Source organism: Ooceraea biroi, chromosome 14 (assembly GCF_003672135.1).
Source record: "Ooceraea biroi isolate clonal line C1 chromosome 14, Obir_v5.4, whole genome shotgun sequence".
In the NCBI taxonomy this organism is placed as follows: domain Eukaryota; kingdom Metazoa; phylum Arthropoda; class Insecta; order Hymenoptera; family Formicidae; genus Ooceraea; species Ooceraea biroi.
This window is the reverse complement of record NC_039519.1, coordinates 8,052,869-8,075,190: the sequence shown is the minus strand read 5'-3', so window position 1 is coordinate 8,075,190 and position 22,322 is coordinate 8,052,869. Positions and strand designations below refer to the sequence as shown.

The window sequence follows — 22,322 nt, the reverse complement described above, 5'->3', positions numbered from 1 at the left end:
CCACCCCGGAACTGGCCGCCCCCGCGTTTCAGCCCTCTCGACGAGAAACTGCTGGCCACGGGTCCGCGCGGCGCCCTCTGTCCATCCACGGCCGCGCGGCGGCAACGGTCCGCCCCTGAACCCGCCTCTGCCCGCGCGGAGAGGAGGCCCGCCCCGCCAGGTGGGAAGGGCGCGCCGATGCGCGTCGGAAGTTCGGCCCGTCGTACTCGTAGATCGGCGGCGTGGCTGGGTGCATCTCCGTGACGTACGACGGACCGTTCGGGCCGACCTGAGTCGAGTCGACGCCCGGCATCTGCGGCCCGTTCGCAAAAGGGCCCGCTTCTTCGCGGGATTCTCTTCCTCGCGGCCCTGTTCGTCGAAGTCGCCGTTCGACCTTTTCAGTCCGTTGCCCGACGTGGCGGGGCTCGTCGGATCACTCAGCCGCTCGTTCTCCGCGAAGCTCCCCTGCTGCCCACCGTCGGCCGCGGACTCGCTGTCCAGCGCGCTCGGCTTCTCCGCGAGACCACCGGTCGAATGCTCGGTCGACTCCACGTGCTCCTCGTACTCTGAAATGGGAACGTACTGGTTTTGCTGCTGCTCGCCGCTGACGCTGTCCGCTGTTACCGGGATAACCGTCACTTGATTCGTCGGCGTCGACGACGGCTGGTCATCCGACTCGGCTGACGACGGCGCCCGTCGATCGTGATCGGCGTGAGCGGGCCCGTGCGAGTGACTCTGCTGCTTTTGTTGCTGCGACTGCTGATTGCGCTCCGAGTGGGCACTCGGCGTGTCGTGCGATGCTCTGCGCGCGCGCGGCATCGAGGCGTTCGACAATTGTCGGAATTGTCACGACCCAGTTCCGTCACCGGCGCGTTGTTGTCCTGATCGAATTCCGGCATGCGATCGGCATGCCCTCCTCGTCAAGGATGATGACCGTGTCGGGCGGCTGCAACAACGACGGTCGGCTGTTCGTAGAACCTCCGGCGACGATTGGCGATGCTGCTGATCTGCGACCTTGGCTTGCGACTGTTGGCCAGATTCCGTTGCTTCATGTTGTGATCGTCCGAGTACCTGTCCCGGCGATTCCTCGGGAAACCGCGGTTGCCGCCGCGATTGCTGCGCTCGTTCCTATGGAAGGACGCACCGTCGCGCGGATGCGAGTGATCCGCAGACTGCGAGTACCTGCCGCGTCCCGGTGACTCCGTCAAGAAATCCTGCTTGGGTCGCATGTTGTGCTCCCTGTCGTGATACTCGAAGTCTTGCTGCGACTGATGGAAATCCTGAGGCTGTTGCAGCTGATGGAACTCCTGTTGATTCGGATGGAAGTCCTGCTGGTTCGACGGTAGGAAGTTCGGCGGCGGCCTGTTCTGCGGAAAATTCGGTTGATTCGGATGAAAATCTACCGGCTGGTTACGATGCGAGAATTCCGGTTGCTCCTGCCGGAAACCGCCCTGGCCCTGGTGCTGGAACTGCGGCGGCAGCGGCGGAGGCGGCCCCGGCGCATCAAGTGTACATCCTGCACGAGTTGGCCGCCGCGTGGCATTTGCCCGCTCGGCAGCGAAATCATACGCATATCCATGTCGAGGTGGGACGAGGACGACGGCGGCCCGATACGCATGTCGCGATCCTGGGATCTCAAATCGACGAGAACACGAGCTTTCGGCTTGCTGTCGGTCTCGTCGTCCGACATCTCCATGTCGACGCTTTCAACAATGTCACCAGGTTGCATGTGTCGTCTAAATTATACAAGAAAATGATAAAAACTATATATATATAAATATATACAAGATATTAATGTAATTTTATGTAATTATATCATAAAATATTAATATTTAATTACTTTATGTGGATAATATTAATATACTAATAATACATGAATTTTATTCACGCATAATATGTAATATTGGAGTTTATAAAGAAATAACATTGATCAGAGGCTCACCGATAATCCTGATCGCCGGTAGGCCACAGGTTATTATTATTGGATAAAGAAGACAGCGACAAATCACCAAGACTGTTGTGGTTCGCTGGGCTACCAGTCAGACTAATCAAATTTCTATGATCCACGTCTGCTGCTGCCTTTATCAGTCGATACGTCGACAGCTGATTCTCGATAGTCATGGGAATCGGGATTACTCTGCAGGAAGGTATTTCAATTGATTTTGATCAATGAGTGACCGACAGTTTCCAATAAATCGGAACAACGATAGAAAAATATCGTCCACGCTACCTGTGATCTACGTCTCCTGTGGCATTCAGAGATTCTTGCGGCTGCGGTTCGTTGTACTCCACAGGTCGACGAAGCCAGCTTCTCGTAGACGGCGGTGATTCGGGCGTCTCGGACAGTATCTCGTTCTTTCTGCCGCTTGACCACGTGGCGTCGTTATTGGAATCCCACCTGTCTCCGTCGCCGTCCATCCACGAGCCCTTGTTTTGTCGTCGCACTCGCCGGGCCACGTAGGGTTCATGCTGTTCTTCCCTAAACACACAGCGAAATCCGCTACATCGAACATTGCCGTGCACCGCCGTCTACAGCAACGGGCGAATTCGTGTAATTAAATTCTTGGAGCACTTTCTATACCCTTTTCTTCCCACTTGGCCGACTCCTTGATGCCCTCGTTCGGCGGCGTCCACGTGGGAAATTTCGGCGGTAACTTGTTTGTAGCAGTTCTCGTCGTCGAGGAAGATCGGCGGCGGCAGTGGCGGGGAGGCAACGGGTTCACCGTGTTCGCCGTCGCGGAACCGTCGAACGGCCCGGTCACGTTACTCTGACTGTTCTGACTCGGAGTACGGGGACGGGGTATGCGACTCGGCGGACAGATTGCGAACCGGTAACGGGGTACTGTGACTCATTTGACAGTTATTTAAACCACCCTGGTTGCCCATCCTCGAGATCACGGCGTGACGGGAAGCTGGCCCAACGCAGGTGAATGCCTGTAGTTGGGCCGTTGCGGCGATTCCACTCGGTTCTCGAAACGTCCAGGCCTAACCCGGGTATGCCACCTGCATCCGGCGTCTCGTCGGAGGACGGAGGACCGTTTCAGGAAACTAGATATATTAAAATCTGGGTTGCTACTTTCGTTCTTCGACGGTCTCATGTTGATACTTCTATCGGTTTCGCCTGAAAGTTGGAGGATTCGATAAAACGTATATATATATACAGGGTGTTTCTAAGTAAGTAGACAAACTTAAGGAGGATATTCCTTGTCTTATTTTAAGAAGAAAAGGTCATATAAACATATGTCCTAAACTGCTTTGTTTTCCAAAAAAAGTACATCACTGTTTTCGTTCACTTTTCGGATAGCGTGCTTTGCAGTACGAGTCAACAAATTTCAACAGATCTCAGAAATCGCATAATAGATGGATGTGAAAGAATACGTAACACTCCAGGTATTTTTGAGCGTGTACGTCAATCAATGGAAAGGAGAGTCGAGGCGTGTATCATGGCTGCAGGTGGACATTTTCAGCAGTTACTGTGATGTTATTATTTTCTTTTTAGTTACTATTTTCTTTTTCGTTATAATTTTCTTTTTGGTTACTATTGTTTTCATTTGTTTCATTTGCAATAACACAAACTGTTCTATAATAAACGAAAAGTGAACGAAAACAGTGATGTACTTTTTTTGGAAAACAAAGCAGTTTAGGACATATGTTTATATGACCTTTTCTTCTTAAAATAAGCCAAGGAATATCCTCCTTAAGTTGTCTACTTACTTAGGAAACACCCTATGTATATATATATATAATATATACGTGCGTGCGATTTCAATTTTTCGCAAATATAAAGAGTAAGAGAATATAATTACTTCTAAAGATTCATTGTACTGTTGAGACATCCCTGGAGGGGTCGCAGACCTTTCATTGAACAAGTTTCTCTGGAGAAGAAAAGATAACGCACAATCCATCCGATACGTTCGCAAATAATGGAAAATTCTTGAACTCTCTATTTTACGAAATAATATGCGTGTTGCTTGATCTTACCATGTTACTGAAATCTACGTTTCCTCCCATGAAGGATGGAAAGTTATTGGTAAAATCCGTCGTTTCGTTCCCCTGCACCATCTCGGGGGCTGGTACGGGTAGAGCATCATATTCGTGAGGATACGAGCCGTAGAGAGACGGCGGTGCCACGTCGATCAGTCCTGACTGGTTGTTCGTCACTTGGGCTTCGTCCCCTGGAAGTTCTATATCGCTGTCAGGACTTGGCGACGGCGCGTTCACGTCGGGCGACGGTATTGGTGAGACGAACGTCGGTAACAACTCGTCCAGCTTCTCTTTAAATTTTTCACACGACTACCGAAATTCCGATAAGCCTGTTCACGAAAACACATGCAGCCATGAGATACAGCGGAGACATTGAATCGTGATTCGCAAGCATTTGGCACTTACATTCGTCACTATTTTCACCTCCCCGCGTTGGGTCTCATAAAACTGATCGGCCTGCTCCAGCAACTCGAGCACTTGTCTCCTCTCCCGAAGTTCCGCCTCTATTGCACGGACATAGTTCTCGACGTTCCTCGCGACCAGGTCTATTTCCTTCTCCGCATCCTCCACGCGTCGTCTGTCCTTCAGCGACGCGCGCAACTCTTCCGCAGACTCTATGTCTATGTTGCTCTCCCGTAGATCTCGTAGCCTGGCGTCGGTCGCTTGCTCCAGAGTCGCGCAGGACCTCATCGTCGAGATGAGCAGGGCAGCCTGAAACTCCTCGGGCGGCCCGGCGGTTGCGGCTCCAGCTTCTTTTTGGCGCTGCCGAGATCAAGCCGGACAGATCGGCGAGGAACTCCTCGTCGTAGATCTGGCGCTGATCCCAGATCTTGAAGATTCTCAGTATGCGATGCTTGACCTTCTCGTCGCGGACCATGGTGGTGGGCGTTGCAGAGTGGTGCCCCACGACTCCACGAATTCGAAGTCTTTCGCTTCGAGTACTGAATGACATCGTTCGCTAGGTAGAACAGCGTCAGCCGATGCTCCACTTTTACTGTACACGCAAGAAACATGTTTGCTTAGAAGTTATGCAACTTTGACTCGAGATTACATTTACCTGAGACAACGGAATTACAAAGCATTGTTATACTGCACATCGTAGCGTCCACGAGAGCAACAGAGAGCTGGCACTGGAGGCTTACCTTTCTTCAAAACCTGCAGCCAAGTGGCGACGATCTTCTTGTGATGCTGTCTTCTCTCCAGACACCATGCGGAGAGTCCTTGTATCGACTCCTGCGAGTCCTTCAACGTGTAGAGCTTCCGCTCGAAGAACTCCACGTCGAAAGTCGCTGCTCGTCATCGTGGCCGCGTTAAAACCAATGATCGTCAGTTCACAGACCTGACGGTGCGTGATCACATCGTAGCGCGATCCGCTCCGGGGAACACGCGCGGCAAACGCTTCGGTGTCATCAAGTTTGCGAGCTCGCGCGAGCCTCGGCCTAACCAAAACCGCGAGCGATGCCAACGACGAGTGATAAACACACTTTGGGGTTAGAGAAACTCGACGGTACCGCGCGACTGTTCTACCTGCTCGACCGCGTCCTCGCCCACGGTTCCTCGAACCGCACCGCACCAGGTCCGAATTACTTGACAGCACTGAATCCGCGCGAATCCCGCGTGACGAACTGCACGCTCCGCGTTCCCGGGACCGCGGCGAGAGACGCCGAGACGTGCGGCGAACGCTCCGTGACGCGACCGCGCGCGCGGGCCGTCACAACGGTGGTTTTAACGTAACCGCGACGATCGCGCGTACGACATGTCAACTTTCGCGCGAGATTATTTCAAAATCGCCGTCGCGTACTGCGAGTGCCGTGAGCGCGAGCAATCTTGAAAACAAGAGTTCGCCATCTTTCTCGTCGGCAAAAACACGACCGCGCAATGGCCGGCGAGCCTCCAGCACGAGCCAGCGGTGTAACATCTTCAGGTGCTACGCCACTGCGCAACGCTATAAATGGATATGCTCGTTTTTCGTTGGATCTACCGCACTTTCGGCACTTCGAGGGAGGTCACGTGGTGTATATTTGAATTGCTGGGAAAAAAGGATAAAATATAGAAAGGATTTTATGCATGGAATTTTTAGCAATTAAATCCGATTAATTGCTTTATAAATACGATATTAATTGCAGTAAAGAGTTTGAGGTTATGAAGCTTGAAATATAAATGTGCGTAACTAAAAGAATAACTACACTTAAGGGGATGCTGGAGTTGCTAGTGAACTATTTTTTCACTATAGCGATGGTAATTGCAGTTTCGAAAATTCTCTTTATTGCTTGTGCAGAATAAAAAATCCTTTTCCACAAATAAAAATTGTGTTGAAATCAAAATTGTGATTTTTTTTCCATTTGGACAGTTAAGTCCTATTTTCCACACTACATTATTGTGTGTACTTTCATCGTGGAAAAGGATTTTTCATTCTGTGAATTCAATAAAAAGATATATTTCTTGAAAAATGCAGGAAAATCACCGATTCCGCCGATAATACAGACGACTCCAGGAAAAAAGTTAAAAACTTGCATTTGTCTTTTCTAACTTTTTTCCATTTTGAATATAAAGTCCTGTAGAGCGGGCTTTCTTTCTATCTATACTTCATTTGTGGAAAAGGACTTTTTATTCTGCACAAGCAATAAAGAGAATTTTCGAAATTGCAATTACCATCGCTATAGTGAAAAAATAGTTCACTAGCAACTCCAGCTTCCTCCCCTTAAGGTGATCCTGGAGTTGCTAGTGAACTATTTTTTTACTATAGCGATGGTAATTGCAATTTCGAAAATTCTCTTTATTGCTTGTGCAGAATAAAAAATCCTTTTCCACAAATGAAGTATAGATAGAAAGAAAGTCCACTCTACAGGACTTTATACTCAAAATGGAAAAAAGTTAAAAACTTGCATTTGTCTTTTCTAACTTTTTTCCATTTTGAGTATAAAGTCCTGTAGAGCGGGCTTTCTTTCTATCTATACTTCATTTGTGGAAAAGGATTTTTTATTCTGCACAAGCAATAAAGAGAATTTTCGAAATTGCAATTACCATCGCTATAGTGAAAAATAATTCACTAGCAACTCCAGCTTCCTCCCTTAAGGTGATCCTGGAGTTGCTAGTGAACTATTTTTTCACTATAGCGATGGTAATTGCAGTTTCGAAAATTCTCTCTATTGCTTGTGCAGAATAAAAAATCCTTTTCCACAAATGAAGTACAGATAGAAAGAAAGTCCACTCTACAGGACTTTATACTCAAAATGGAAAAAAGTTAAAAACTTGCATTTGTCTTTTCTAACTTTTTTCCATTTTGAGTATAAAGTCCTGTAGAGCGGGCTTTCTTTCTATCTATACTTCATTTGTGGAAAAGGATTTTTTATTCTGCACAAGCAATAAAGAGAATTTTCGAAATTGCAATTACCATCGCTATAGTGAAAAAATAGTTCACTAGCAACTCCAGCTTCCCTTAAGGTGATCCTGGAGTTGCTAGTGAACTATTTTTTCACTATAGCGATGGTAATTGCAGTTTCGAAAATTCTCTCTATTGCTTGTGCAGAATAAAAAATCCTTTTCCACAAATGAAGTACAGATAGAAAGAAAGTCCACTCTACAGGACTTTATACTCAAAATGGAAAAAAGTTAAAAACTTGCATTGTCTTTTCTAACTTTTTTCCATTTTGAGTATAAAGTCCTGTAGAGCGGGCTTTCTTTCTATCTATACTTCATTTGTGGAAAAGGATTTTTTATTCTGCACAAGCAATAAAGAGAATTTGTCGAAACTGCAATTACCATCGCTATAGTAAAAAATAGTTCACTAGCAACTCCAGATCACCTTAAGGGAAGCTGGAGTTGCTAGTGAACTATTTTTTCACTATAGCGATGGTAATTGCAATTTCGAAAATTCTCTTATTGCTTGTGCAGAATAAAAAATCCTTTTCCACAAATGAAGTATAGATAGAAAGAAAGCCCGCTCTACAGGACTTTATACTCAAAATGGAAAAAAGTTAGAAAAGACAAATGCAAGTTTTTAACTTTTTCCAAGTCCTGTAGAGTGGACTTTCTTTCTATCTATACTTCATTTGTGGAAAAGGATTTTTTATTCTGCACAAGCAATAAGAAGAGAATTTTCGAAATTGCAATTACCATCGCTATAGTAAAATAATAGTTCACTAGCAACTCCAGGATCACCTTAAGGGAGGAAGCTGGAGTTGCTAGTGAACTATTTTTTCACTATAGCGATGGTAATTGCAATTTCGAAAATTCTCTTTATTGCTTGTGCAGAATAAAAAGTCCTTTTCCACAAATGAAGTATAGATAGAAAGAAAGCCCGCTCTACAGGACTTTATATTCAAAATGGAAAAAAGTTAGAAAAGACAAATGCAAGTTTTTAACTTTTTTCCTGGAGTCGTCTGTATTATCGGCGGAATCGGTGATTTTCCTGCATTTTTCAAGAAATATATCTTTTATTGAATTCACAGAATGAAAAATCCTTTTCCACGATGAAAGTACCACACAATAATGTAGTGTGGGAAAATAGGACTTAACTTTCCAAATGGAAAAAAAATCACAATTTGATTTCAACACAATTTTTATTTGTGGAAAAGGATTTTTATTCTGCACAAGCAATAAAGAGAATTTTCGAAACTGCAATTACCATCGCTATAGTGAAAAAATAGTTCACTAGCAACTCCAGCATCCCCTTAAGTGTAGTTATTCTTTTAGTTACGCACATTTATATTTCAAGCTTCATAACCTCAAACTCTTTACTGCAATTAATATCGTATTTATAAAGCAATTAATCGGATTTAATTGCTAAAAATTCCATGCATAAAATCCTTTCTATATTTTATCCTTTTTTCCCAGCAATTCAAATATACACCACGTGACCTCCCTCGAAGTGCCGAAAGTGCGGTAGATCCAACGAAAAACGAGCATATCCATTTATAGCGTTGCGCAGTGGCGTAGCACCTGAAGATGTTACACCGCTGGCTCGTGCTGGAGGCTCGCCGGCCATTGCGCGGTCGTGTTTTTGCCGACGAGAAAGATGGCGAACTCTTGTTTTCAAGATTGCTCGCGCTCACGGCACTCGCAGTACGCGACGGCGATTTTGAAATAATCTCGCGCGAAAGTTGACATGTCGTACGCGCGATCGTCGCGGTTACGTTAAAACCACCTGTGACGGCCCGGCGCGCGCGGTCGCGTCACGGAGCGTTCGCCGCACGTCTCGGCGTCTCTCGCCGCGGTCCCGGGGAACGCGGAGCGTGCAGTTCGCTCACGCGGGATTCGCGCGGATTCAGTGCTGTCAAGTAATTCGGACCTGGTGCGGTGCGGTTCGAGGAACCGTGGGCGAGGACGCGGTCGAGCAGGGTAGAACAGTCGCGCGGTACCGCTCGAGTTTCTCTAACCCCCAAAGTGTGTTTATCACTCGTCGTTGGCATCGCTCGCGGTTTTGGTTAGGCGAGGCTCGCGCCGAGCTCGGCAAACTTATGACACCGAAGCGTTGCCGCGCGTGTTCCCCGGAGCGGATCGCGCTACGATGTGATCACGCACCGTCAGGTCTGTGAACTGACGATCATTTGGTTTAACGCGGCCACGATGACGAGCAGCGACTTCGACGTGGAGTTCTTCGAGCGGAAGCTCTACACGTTGAAGGACTCGCAGGAGTCGATACAAGGACTCTCCGCATGGTGTCTGGAGAGAAGACAGCATCACAAGAAGATCGTCGCCACTTGGCTGCAGGTTTTGAAGAAAGGTAAGCCTCCAGTGCCCCAGCTCTCTGTTGCTCTCGTGGACGCTACGATGTGCAGTATAACAATGCTTTGTAATTCCGTTGTCTCAGGTAAATGTAATCTCGAGTCAAAGTTGCATAACTTCTAAGCAAACATGTTTCTTGCGTGTACAGTAAAAGTGGAGCATCGGCTGACGCTGTTCTACCTAGCGAACGATGTCATTCAGTACTCGAAGCGAAAGAACTTCGAATTCGTGGAGTCGTGGGGCACCACTCTGCAACGCGCCACCACCATGGTCCGCGACGAGAAGGTCAAGCATCGCATACTGAGAATCTTCAAGATCTGGGATCAGCGCCAGATCTACGACGAGGAGTTCCTCGCCGATCTGTCCGGCTTGATCTCGGCAGCGCCAAAAAAGAAGCTGGAGCCGCAACCAGCCGGGCCGCCCGAGGAGTTTCAGGCTGCCCTGCTCATCTCGACGATGAGGTCCTGCGCGACTCTGGAGCAAGCGACCGACGCCAGGCTACGAGATCTACGGGAGAGCAACATAGACATAGAGTCTGCGGAAGAGTTGCGCGCGTCGCTGAAGGACAGACGACGCGTGGAGGATGCGGAGAAGGAAATAGACCTGGTCGCGAGGAACGTCGAGAACTATGTCCGTGCAATAGAGGCGGAACTTCGGGAGAGGAGACAAGTGCTCGAGTTGCTGGAGCAGGCCGATCAGTTTTATGAGACCCAACGCGGGGAGGTGAAAATAGTGACGAATGTAAGTGCCAAATGCTTGCGAATCACGATTCAATGTCTCCGCTGTATCTCATGGCTGCATGTGTTTTCGTGAACAGGCTTATCGGAATTTCGGTAGTCGTGTGAAAAATTTAAAGAAGAAGCTGGACGAGTTGTTACCGACGTTCGTCTCACCAATACCGTCGCCCGACGTGAACGCGCCGTCGCCAAGTCCTGACAGCGATATAGAACTTCCAGGGGACGAAGCCCAAGTGACGAACAACCAGTCAGGACTGATCGACGTGGCACCGCCGTCTCTCTACGGCTCGTATCCTCACGAATATGATGCTCTACCCGTACCAGCCCCCGAGATGGTGCAGGGGAACGAAACGACGGATTTTACCAATAACTTTCCATCCTTCATGGGAGGAAACGTAGATTTCAGTAACATGGTAAGATCAAGCAACACGCATATTATTTCGTAAAATAGAGAGTTCAAGAATTTTCCATTATTTGCGAACGTATCGGATGGATTGTGCGTTATCTTTTCTTCTCCAGAGAAACTTGTTCAATGAAAGGTCTGCGACCCCTCCAGGGATGTCTCAACAGTACAATGAATCTTTAGAAGTAATTATATTCTCTTACTCTTTATATTTGCGAAAAATTGAAATCGCACGCACGTATATATTATATATATATATACATAGGGTGTTTCCTAAGTAAGTAGACAAACTTAAGGAGGATATTCCTTGGCTTATTTTAAGAAGAAAAGGTCATATAAACATATGTCCTAAACTGCTTTGTTTTCCAAAAAAAAGTACATCACTGTTTTCGTTCACTTTTCGTTTATTATAGAACAGTTTGTGTTATTGCAAATGAAACAAATGAAAAACAATAGTAACCAAAAAGAAAAATTATAACGAAAAAGAAAATAGTAACTAAAAAGAAAAATAATAACATCACAGTAACTGCTGAAAATGTCCACCTGCAGCCATGATACACGCCTCGACTCTCCTTTCCATTGATTGACGTACACGCTCAAAAATACCTGGAGTGTTACGTATTCTTTCACATCCATCTATTATGCGATTTCTGAGATCTGTTGAAATTTGTTGACTCGTACTGCAAAAGCACGCTATCCGAAAAGTGAACGAAAACAGTGATGTACTTTTTTTGGAAAACAAAGCAGTTTAGGACATATGTTTATATGACCTTTTCTTCTTAAAATAAGACAAGGAATATCCTCCTTAAGTTTGTCTACTTACTTAGGAAACACCCTGTATATATATATACGTTTTATCGAATCCTCCAACTTTCAGGCGAAACCGATAGAAGTAATCAACATGAGACCGTCGAAGAACGAAAGTAGCAACCCAGATTTTAATATATCTAGTTTCCTGAAAACGGTCCTCCCGTCCTCCGACGAGACGCCGGATGCAGGTGGCATACCCGGGTTAGGCCTGGACGTTTCCGAGAACCGAGTGGAATCGCCGCAACGGCCCAACTACAGGCATTCACCTGCGTTGGGCCAGCTTCCCGTCACGCCCGTGATCTCGAGGATGGGCAACCAGGGTGGTTTAAATAACTGTCAAATGAGTCACAGTACCCCGTTACCGGTTCGCAATCTGTCCGCCGAGTCGCATACCCCGTCCCCGTACTCGAGTCAGAACAGTCAGAGTAACGTGACCGGGCCGTTCGACGGTTCCGCGACGGCGAACACGGTGAACCCGTTGCCTCCCCCGCCACTGCCGCCGCCGATCTTCCTCGACGACGAGAACTGCTACAACAAGTTACCGCCGAAATTTCCCACGTGGACGCCGCCGAACGAGGGCATCAAGGAGTCGGCCAAGTGGGAAGAAAAGGGTATAGAAAGTGCTCCAAGAATTTAATTACACGAATTCGCCCGTTGCTGTAGACGGCGGTGCACGGCAATGTTCGATGTAGCGGATTTCGCTGTGTGTTTAGGGAAGAACAGCATGAACCCTACGTGGCCCGGCGAGTGCGACGACAAAAACAAGGGCTCGTGGATGGACGGCGACGGAGACAGGTGGGATTCCAATAACGACGCCACGTGGTCAAGCGGCAGAAAGAACGAGATACTGTCCGAGACGCCCGAATCACCGCCCGTCTACGAGAAAGCTGGCTTCGTCGAACCTGTGGAGTACAACGAACCGCAGCCGCAAGAATCTCTGAATGCCACAGGAGACGTAGATCACAGGTAGCGTGGACGATATTTTTCTATCGTTGTTCCGATTTATCTGGAAACTGTCGGTCACTCATTGATCAAAATCAATTGAAATACCTTCCTGCAGAGTAATCCCGATTCCCATGACTATCGAGAATCAGCTGTCGACGTATCGACTGATAAAGGCAGCAGCAGACGTGGATCATAGAAATTTGATTAGTCTGACTGGTAGCCCAGCGAACCACAACAGTCTTGGTGATTTGTCGCTGTCTTCTTTATCCAATAATAATAACCTGTGGCCTACCGGCGATCAGGATTATCGGTGAGCCTCTGATCAATGTTATTTCTTTATAAACTCCAAATATTACATATTATGCGTGAATAAAATTCATGTATTATTAGTATATTAATATTATCCACATAAAGTAATTAAATATTAATATTTTATGATATAATTACATAAAATTACATTAATATCTTGTATATATTTATATATATATAGTTTTTATCATTTTCTTGTATAATTTAGACGACACATGCAACCTGGTGACATTGTTGAAAGCGTCGACATGGAGATGTCGGACGACGAGACCGACAGCAAGCCGAAAGCTCGTGTTCTCGTCGATTTGAGATCCCAGGATCGCGACATGCGTATCGGGCCGCCGTCGTCCTCGTCCCACCTCGACATGGATATGCGTATGATTTCGCTGCCGAGCGGGCAAATGCCACGCGGCGGCCAACTCGTGCAGGATGTACACTTGATGCGCCCGGGGCCGCCTCCGCCGCTGCCGCCGCAGTTCCAGCACCAGGGCCAGGGCGGTTTCCGGCAGGAGCAACCGGAATTCTCGCATCGTAACCAGCCGGTAGATTTTCATCCGAATCAACCGAATTTTCCGCAGAACAGGCCGCCGCCGAACTTCCTACCGTCGAACCAGCAGGACTTCCATCCGAATCAACAGGAGTTCCATCAGCTGCAACAGCCTCAGGATTTCCATCAGTCGCAGCAAGACTTCGAGTATCACGACAGGGAGCACAACATGCGACCCAAGCAGGATTTCTTGACGGAGTCACCGGGACGCGGCAGGTACTCGCAGTCTGCGGATCACTCGCATCCGCGCGACGGTGCGTCCTTCCATAGGAACGAGCGCAGCAATCGCGGCGGCAACCGCGGTTTCCCGAGGAATCGCCGGGACAGGTACTCGGACGATCACAACATGAAGCAACGGAATCTGGCCAACAGTCGCAAGCCAAGGTCGCAGGATCAGCAGCATCGCCAATCGTCGCCGGAGGTTCTACCGAACAGCCGACCGTCGTTGTTGCAGCCGCCCGACACGGTCATCATCCTTGACGAGGAGGGCATGCCGATCGGCATGCCGGAATTCGATCAGGACAACAACGCGCCGGTGACGGAACTGGGTCGTGACAATTCCGACAATTGTCCGAACGCCTCGATGCCGCGCGCGCGCAGAGCATCGCACGACACGCCGAGTGCCCACGACTCGGAGCGCAATCAGCAGTCGCAGCAACAAAAGCAGCAGAGTCACTCGCACGGGCCCGCTCACGCCGATCACGATCGACGGGCGCCGTCGTCAGCCGAGTCGGATGACCAGCCGTCGTCGACGCCGACGAATCAAGTGACGGTTATCCCGGTAACAGCGGACAGCGTCAGCGGCGAGCAGCAGCAAAACCAGTACGTTCCCATTTCAGAGTACGAGGAGCACGTGGAGTCGACCGAGCATTCGACCGGTGGTCTCGCGGAGAAGCCGAGCGCGCTGGACAGCGAGTCCGCGGCCGACGGTGGGCAGCAGGGGAGCTTCGCGGAGAACGAGCGGCTGAGTGATCCGACGAGCCCCGCCACGTCGGGCAACGGACTGAAAAGGTCGAACGGCGACTTCGACGAACAGGGCCGCGAGGAAGAGAATCCCGCGAAGAAGCGGGCCCTTTTGCCGAACGGGCCGCAGATGCCGGGCGTCGACTCGACTCAGGTCGGCCCGAACGGTCCGTCGTACGTCACGGAGATGCACCCAGCCACGCCGCCGATCTACGAGTACGACGGGCCGAACTTCCGACCGCGCATCGGCGCGCCCTTCCCACCCTGGCGGGGCGGGCCTCCTCTCCGCGCGGGCAGAGGCGGGTTCAGGGGCGGACCGTTGCCGCCGCGCGGCCCGTGGATGGACAGAGGGCCGCCGCGCGGACCCGTGGCCAGCAGTTTCTCGTCGAGAGGGCTGAAACGCGGGGGCGGCCAGTTCCGGGGTGGTGGCGGCGGCTTCAGGGGCCGAGGACGGGGCGGTAGTTGGTAGACTGGTAGACGGAACGCGGAACCATTGAATCATTTCGGCGAATTTGCGGATTGTCGTGATTGGAGATGTGTTACTTCACGCTTTGTAAATAAATGAATCGTCGCGTTTTGAGAGGGACTCACACACACACACACACACACACACACACACACACACACACACACACAGAGACAACGGGATCCCAACGAGATCTTTTTTCAGAAGACTTCTTGCACTCTCTCTCATGCGCGATTGATTTACCTATATAAATAAACTATATAAATATATACATGTATAAGTGCATATACGCATACATATTACATGTTTCATTAAGTCTTGTAAATGTTATCGAAGCGACTTGCGTACCATTTTCGAATCCAGCCATGATTCGGAGCGCACGCTTCTAAGAAAGCGGAAACATCGCTCGGATAGTCGCTTCGATAATGTGTGTATGCGACCGACCACACACACACACGCGCACACACCATCGCCCTCATAGATTTTCATGTAAGGAGAATTTGTGTTGTTTGCGTATGTGTTCGAGAGAGCACGTCTGTAACGATAAATTAGTCGCAATCGAGTGTCAAGTCGTGGATAAGACCCATCCTGGCATGCGTGGCGAGCGAGATCGAGCGAATCGCACACACGATTGATAGCGATTAATCTGTAGCGGTGATTGAGACCGATATAATTCCGCTGAATTCAAATTCTTGCGTAATAAATACGCAAAAATGGATCTTGTGTCATGCTGCGGGAATTCTTCGATACTGCATCAGTCTCGATTCAGGTCTCGTCAAGCGTGCGCTTTCGTCTCGATCGCCGTAATCCATCCCACGGGTGTTTTGTCATTTCTCTCCCTTGATCCATCTATATCTGCAAGAACAATCACTCGTTTTCCCTACGCGCTTTCTACGTTCTCGTTTGCTGATTCGATCGCGATTCATTATGAGGAGAGCAAAAATGAAAACAAAACAAAAAGTGTATGAATAAAATATAGTGTTAATGTTCTGGGCCGCTTGGTACATTTTTCCCGTTATACCGTGTAGATGATGAAAGTTTTTTCATTGATCATTCTCTTTCACGAGGATAACGGCAATAAAAATATCAGTCACGGTGATTTAAGGGGGGAGCCTGCTTTAGAACGCTGAAAATAAGGTATAATTTTACGAATTCTTTTGGAGAAACTATACAGCGGATCATTATAAAACTTTGATGCATTTATTAGTACATGTTTAAAGATAAAAAAATTATTTTTTGGTTTGAATATATCGCTTGTAGAGGTCGTCCTGGAGAAACTTAGTGCAGCCGCGTCGCCGGCATTGCAAATTGGTGAGCATTCTCCTGCCTCCAAATTTCGTCCAAACTGAAAAATTGAAATATGTTCTCGTTATTTATGAATTCCCATCGTCGATGAACCTTTAATATTCACAAAAACATTAAGTTAAACAATTACTTTTGCATGAAAAAGTTCAACAACTTTGCCTAAAAATCGTACTTTTGTGTTCTAAGCTCCACCATTTTGGCACTCTTCAACTTTTTTCTTCTCTCTTTGGTTCATCGACGATGGGAATTCATAAATAACGAGAACATATTTCAATTTTTCAGTTTGGACGAAATTTGGAGGCAGGAGAATGCTCACCAATTTGCAATGCCGGCGACGCGGCTGCACTAAGTTTCTCCAGGACGACCTCTACGAGCGATATATTCAAATCAAAAATAATTTTTTTTATCTTCAAACATGTACTAATAAATGCATAAAACTTTGATGCATTTATTAGTACATGTTTAAAGATCAAAAAAATTATTTTTTGGTTTGAATATATCGCTTGTAGAGGTCGTCCTGGAGAAATCTTAGTGCAGCCGGCGTTGTAAATTGGTGAGCATTCTCCTGCCTCCAAATTTCGTCCAAACTGAAAAATTGAAATATTTTCTCGTTATTTACGAATTCCCATCGTCGATGAACCTTTCATATTCACAAAAACATTAAGTTAAACAATTACTTTTGCATGAAAAAGTTCAACAACTTTGCCTAAAAATCGTACTTTTGTGTTCTAAGCTCCACCATTTTGGCACTCTTCAACTTTTTTCTTCTCTCTTTGGTTCATCGACGATGGGAATTCATAAATAACGAGAACATATTTCAATTTTTCAGTTTGGACGAAATTTGGAGGCAGGAGAATGCTCACCAATTTGCAATGCCGGCGACGCGGCTGCACTAAGTTTCTCCAGGACGACCTCTACGAGCGATATATTCAAATCAAAAATAATTTTTTTTATCTTCAAACATGTACTAATAAATGCATAAAACTTTGATGCATTTATTAGTACATGTTTAAAGATCAAAAAAATTATTTTTTGATTTGAATATATCGCCTGTAGAGGTCGTCCTGGAGAAATCTTAGTGCAGCCGGCGTTGTAAATTGGTGAGCATTCTCCTGCCTCCAAATTTCGTCCAAACTGAAAAATTGAAATATGTTCTCGTTATTTATGAATTCCCATCGTCGATGAACCTTTCATATTCACAAAAACATTAAGTTAAACAATTACTTTTGCATGAAAAAGTTCAACAACTTTGCCTAAAAATCGTACTTTTGTGTTCTAAGCTCCACCATTTTGGCACTCTTCAACTTTTTTCTTCTCTCTTTGGTTCATCGACGATGGGAATTCATAAATAACGAGAACATATTTCAATTTTTCAGTTTGGACGAAATTTGGAGGCAGGAGAATGCTCACCAATTTGCAATGCCGGCGACGTTGCTGCACTAAGTTTCTCCAGGACGACCTCTACAAGCGATATATTCAAATCAAAAATAATTTTTTTTATCTTCAAACATGTACTAATAAATGCATAAAACTTTGATGCATTTATTAGTACATGTTTAAAGATCAAAAAAATTATTTTTTGATTTGAATATATCGCCTGTAGAGGTCGTCCTGCAGGCATCTTAGTGCAGCCGGCGTTGTAAATTGGTGAGCATTCTCCTGCCTCCAAATTTCGTCCAAACTGAAAAATTGAAATATGTTCTCGTTATTTATGAATTCCCATCGTCGATGAACCTTTCATATTCACAAAAACATTAAGTTAAACAATTACTTTTGCATGAAAAAGTTCAACAACTTTGCCTAAAAATCGTACTTTTGTGTTCTAAGCTCCACCATTTTGGCACTCTTCAACTTTTTTCTTCTCTCTTTGGTTCATCGACGATGGGAATTCATAAATAACGAGAACATATTTCAATTTTTCAGTTTGGACGAAATTTGGAGGCAGGAGAATGCTCACCAATTTGCAATGCCGGCGACGCGGCTGCACTAAGTTTCTCCAGGACGACCTCTACAAGCGATATATTCAAATCAAAAAATAATTTTTTTTATCTTCAAACATGTACTAATAAATGCATCAAAGTTTTATAATGATCCGCTGTATAGTTTCTCCAAAAATAATTCGTAAAATATACCTTATTTTCAGCGTTCTGAAGCAGGCTCCCCCCTTAATCTAGAACATCATTTTTATTTTGTTCCGTTGCGAGAATTCTAATTAAAATTGTAGCATCGCTTCACACGTAAAATGTTGATTCGGGAGACAGACTGTTGCTGTAAGACACTCTTATGTTATTACTAATATTTTTCTGTGGTTGTTACCGGAAAAACAAGATAATGTGAAGCAATGAGCTTCCATCGGAACGATATGCTTGCTTCAATCTGTCATTCAGATCGTTCACCATTTGACAGTGACTTGAATCTGTTCTGTTTGAATATTATATCTTCTTCTTTAACGATATAACGAGTCATCAGCCGCAACGTTTGGTTTCTCATTTAGAAATTCCAAGTTAATTAATCCAACAATTAATTTATCTTAATGTTGAGAAATCAATGTATTTATTTTAATAGGTTGTTTTTTGATTTGTTAACTAGGCAACATATTAATTTTTATTGGAAGCAAGTGAATCGTTATATATGCATACATGTATATGTACGTCGAGAGACAGCGAATGCCTAGAAAACAAGTGTAATAGATACAAAAGGGAAATCGTAGAATTTTCTGATTGTTTAATAAAATAATACCGAAGATCTCTCTTTTGCACTCTGAAATTGATCGACAAAGCCGATCCTATTTTCAATTTTTTTTCGAACACCATTTTACCGACCTATACAAGTGATTCGTGACTCGTAAATGTATTACGACTATTGCAAGAATGCCCCGTCGCGCAAAACACGCGCTCGACGACATATATATTTTTATTGCACTTTCTTACAAAAATCACGATCTCGATTACGCACATCAGTAAAACCCACACGTTATCCATGCATTCTCACTTTTTATTTTCCTTCGCATGCGACAGATACATAGACCAGAAAATGCGATATCGGCTAATTTATCGTTTTGTTATTTGAAACACTCTTAATTTTCATACGTGAACAATTAAATCAGCACATGACTTTTATCGCAACCGACGAAGAAATAAAACCAAAATTCTTTTAGTCGCGTATACTATAGAAAAGTAATCTTTCACGATAAGAATTAAATGAATCGCCATTGCGGAAAACTATGTAAAAGTATATGTACAATACGTTTCAATGTGATTTAATGAACAGAATTCGAACGAAAAAATACTTTCGATGATCTTGCAATTATATGATATTGTATAGTACAGTGTCAAACAAATTGCATAAAATTCTTGACACAGTTGAAAACTTATGTCGTAATTTACGATGCAGGCCATCCCAAAGATGTGTAAATTAGTAATAGCATTTTATCCTTGTGACATGAATAATCTTCGTTTCTTTTTCTTGAAGAAATGAGTTTAATAAATAATTTCTTTATTGAAATGTACCGCCGGAGGACATTGAATATAACGTTTCTCAAATTATTTATTACGTGCTTGTAATTAGTCGAGCCACATATAATTTGTAAATTTAAATAAAGTAATCATTGAGTAATAATTATATGTAAACATGTATAATTGAAAGGATGTTGTTCTATTGTTTTAATAACTACGGTGCTTCTAAAATCACATCTTAGTGGCAAAGTTTTATTTTTATATATATTCTATATATATAAAATATATTTTCTATTATATATTATATAATACATTAATATCATTGTATATATGTAATTCTCTATTGTGTGTGTATTATCTGTAATATATAATAGAATATATATACTTGTAATATAGTGATTATATATGTATTATATACATAATATCCTATTATATGTATTGTTTTGTTATGTATAATTGATGTCCATTTTCTAATAGGAAGAGACCTACATTTGATCTGAAATATAGAATTTCTTTTCTGTTAATAAAGTCCTAGTGACAAAAACTGCAATAAAAAAATGAATTTATAGTTAAGTTAATGCGTTGCGGGAATAAAACAGTTTGCATCGCATAGTTTGAGATTGAACTAGAGCTATAAATTTATCGAATTACAATTTCTTCAAATACAAAAATCATTTCAATTAGGTTTTGAAACACTGTTATTAATATACACATTTGAGACAGTCTGTGAATATACACTCACAGTGCTTTTTCTTCCAAAGCTTTATTTTTTGCAATTAAATTGCAGAAGTTTTGATAATAGAACTGGTCTTCAAGATCGTATATATATATATATATATACATATATGTATATACAATTCGTGTAAATTTGGATGTTAGTTCTACCTAAAAGTGCCTTTTTCATTAATACGAATCCTAATCTTGCATTTTCGACGAAATGTAATATATCTCGCTCTGATATATGTTACATATATCTTACTCCGATACATGTCACATACATTTTATTCTGATAAATGACAAAATCACATGAGTGCTTCTGTAATTTAACCTGGAGTCAATTAAGCTTGGAAGATAAAGAGAATAAAAGCGAAGGAAACAATAGGAACGTCAGCGAATGAAAGACAGACAGAGAGAAAGAGAGGGAGAGTGTGTGGGAGAGAGAGAAAGAGATAGAGCAGAAAGGGGCAGGATAATCGATCCAAAATTCTATTAATAAACGAGGCCCGATCCCTTGTGGATCATCTTGTACATTAGATTAATGTTTAATTATTTAATTTAAGATTATTGTTATGAGTTTTATATTACGATATAAAACAAACGTGCATACTGTGTATGCGGAAAATTTTGTACATTGCCTAATAAAAGACTAATGTTTATTACAATCACTATGTTATTGATTTATCATTTTAATTAAATTATTTTATATTACCGACATATTGATATACGAACTGTGATTAGATGTTAACAAAAGTAATAGCATAAAAATTAAGTTATTATTTATCGTATAGTAATTTATTATGTGAGCAGTGATAATTTATAATTTCTAAGGAATTATATTTACGATTTAGAAATTTGCTGCATTTCTAATAACACTTATCATCTTAATAATTCATTATTATATTATAATAATCGATTTTTTTCGTGACGTATCATATATACATATATATATGCGTCAGGCATCAGTATATATGTATTCAAGAATAAACTAGGACTGGCGCACAGTACAATTTCTACCCACATAAGGTTACAGTGCAGATATTAGATGGGCATGCAATGTATGTTCGTATTTTATTATTTATTAATATCTTATTTATTAACACTTGTGGCGTAATAGTCGTAACGAAAGAGAATGTGAAATAATGTATAATTTTCGAATGAAAATAATGAAATAATTTTCTAATTAAACCCAGTTTTTTTATTTTCATATCCTCTTTACACACGATATTGTGTAAATATAAGCGCAAAATCTTATCCGAATGTGCAAAATTAAAGTTTAACTAAAAGTATGGCAAAAAAATTAAATTTTACATTTCAATTTCTATAAATTATTTATGAAATTTTCACTCAAGTTTATAAATTTTGTTTGAATTGATATGTTGGAATATATACTATGCATCAAATGAAATAATCAACAACATTCTGTATGGAGCAAATCTTATTATAAATTAAATTCGCATTTAAGGAAAGGACAAATTAGGACAAATCCAGAAAGGTTTTACAACAATATATTTTATGTTTGTTGAACAAACGTCAGGCAGTACATGGTAATAAATATTTTATTCAAATTGTTGGACAATTATATTATATAATCAATTATTTCTATTTAAAAAATATATATACAAAAGATATGTACAAATAAACAAACGGTCACTCCTCGCGGTTACTGCATTCGATATAAAAATAAACGTGTCGTTACGTTTCTATCTCACAATCTCGGGCTGTGTGTACTTTACGATACGCAATCGCAATAGTATAATGTAATGAGTTGTAACACTCAAGGAAATTCAAAAACGCAAGATAAAGCGACGCTCTCGATATCAAAAACGTGATGTTGAAGTTCTCCAACTCACGAATTAATGACATTATACACAAATCGATTTCAGGTTTATCGCAAAGTTGTTCGCTCGGTCGCTTCAAACATGAATATCTTCGACTGTATTATCAATGATGACGAAGAGATAACGTACTAATC

At 43.6% G+C, this 22,322-nt stretch overlaps 1 protein-coding gene and 1 pseudogene across 2 annotated transcripts; one reads left to right on the top strand and one right to left on the bottom strand.

The window, feature by feature from the left end:
- Nucleotides 1-11: 11 nt before the first annotated feature.
- On the bottom strand, nt 12-8,950 carry LOC113563355 (annotated as a pseudogene).
- A 544-nt stretch (nt 8,951-9,494) lies between these two features.
- On the top strand, nt 9,495-15,860 carry LOC113563395. Of its 2 annotated transcripts, none has more exons than XM_026975021.1 (8): nt 9,495-9,688; nt 9,839-10,431; nt 10,508-10,840; nt 10,947-11,015; nt 11,708-12,251; nt 12,354-12,606; nt 12,701-12,895; nt 13,103-15,860. In XM_026975021.1, exons 1-8 carry the CDS (start codon nt 9,532-9,534, stop codon nt 14,871-14,873), a joined length of 3,915 nt encoding a protein of 1,304 aa, XP_026830822.1. In that variant the 5' UTR covers nt 9,495-9,531; the 3' UTR covers nt 14,874-15,860. The 2 variants fall into 2 exon arrangements, with proteins under 2 accessions (XP_026830822.1, XP_026830821.1); XM_026975020.1 differs by having other exon boundaries at nt 12,333-12,606.
- Nucleotides 15,861-22,322: the final 6,462 nt, after the last annotated feature.

Excerpts from the sequence above, each read along its gene's own strand:
- LOC113563395 (XM_026975020.1), top strand. The coding sequence starts at position 9,532 with ATGACGAGCAGCGACTTCGACGTGGAGTTCTTCGAGCGGAAGCTCTAC. Across the intron at positions 11,016-11,707 it reads AGTACAATGAATCTTTAGAA|GCGAAACCGATAGAAGTAAT; the intron begins GTAATTATATTC and ends TCCAACTTTCAG. Across the intron at positions 12,252-12,332 it reads GGCCAAGTGGGAAGAAAAGG|CGGATTTCGCTGTGTGTTTA; the intron begins GTATAGAAAGTG and ends TGTTCGATGTAG.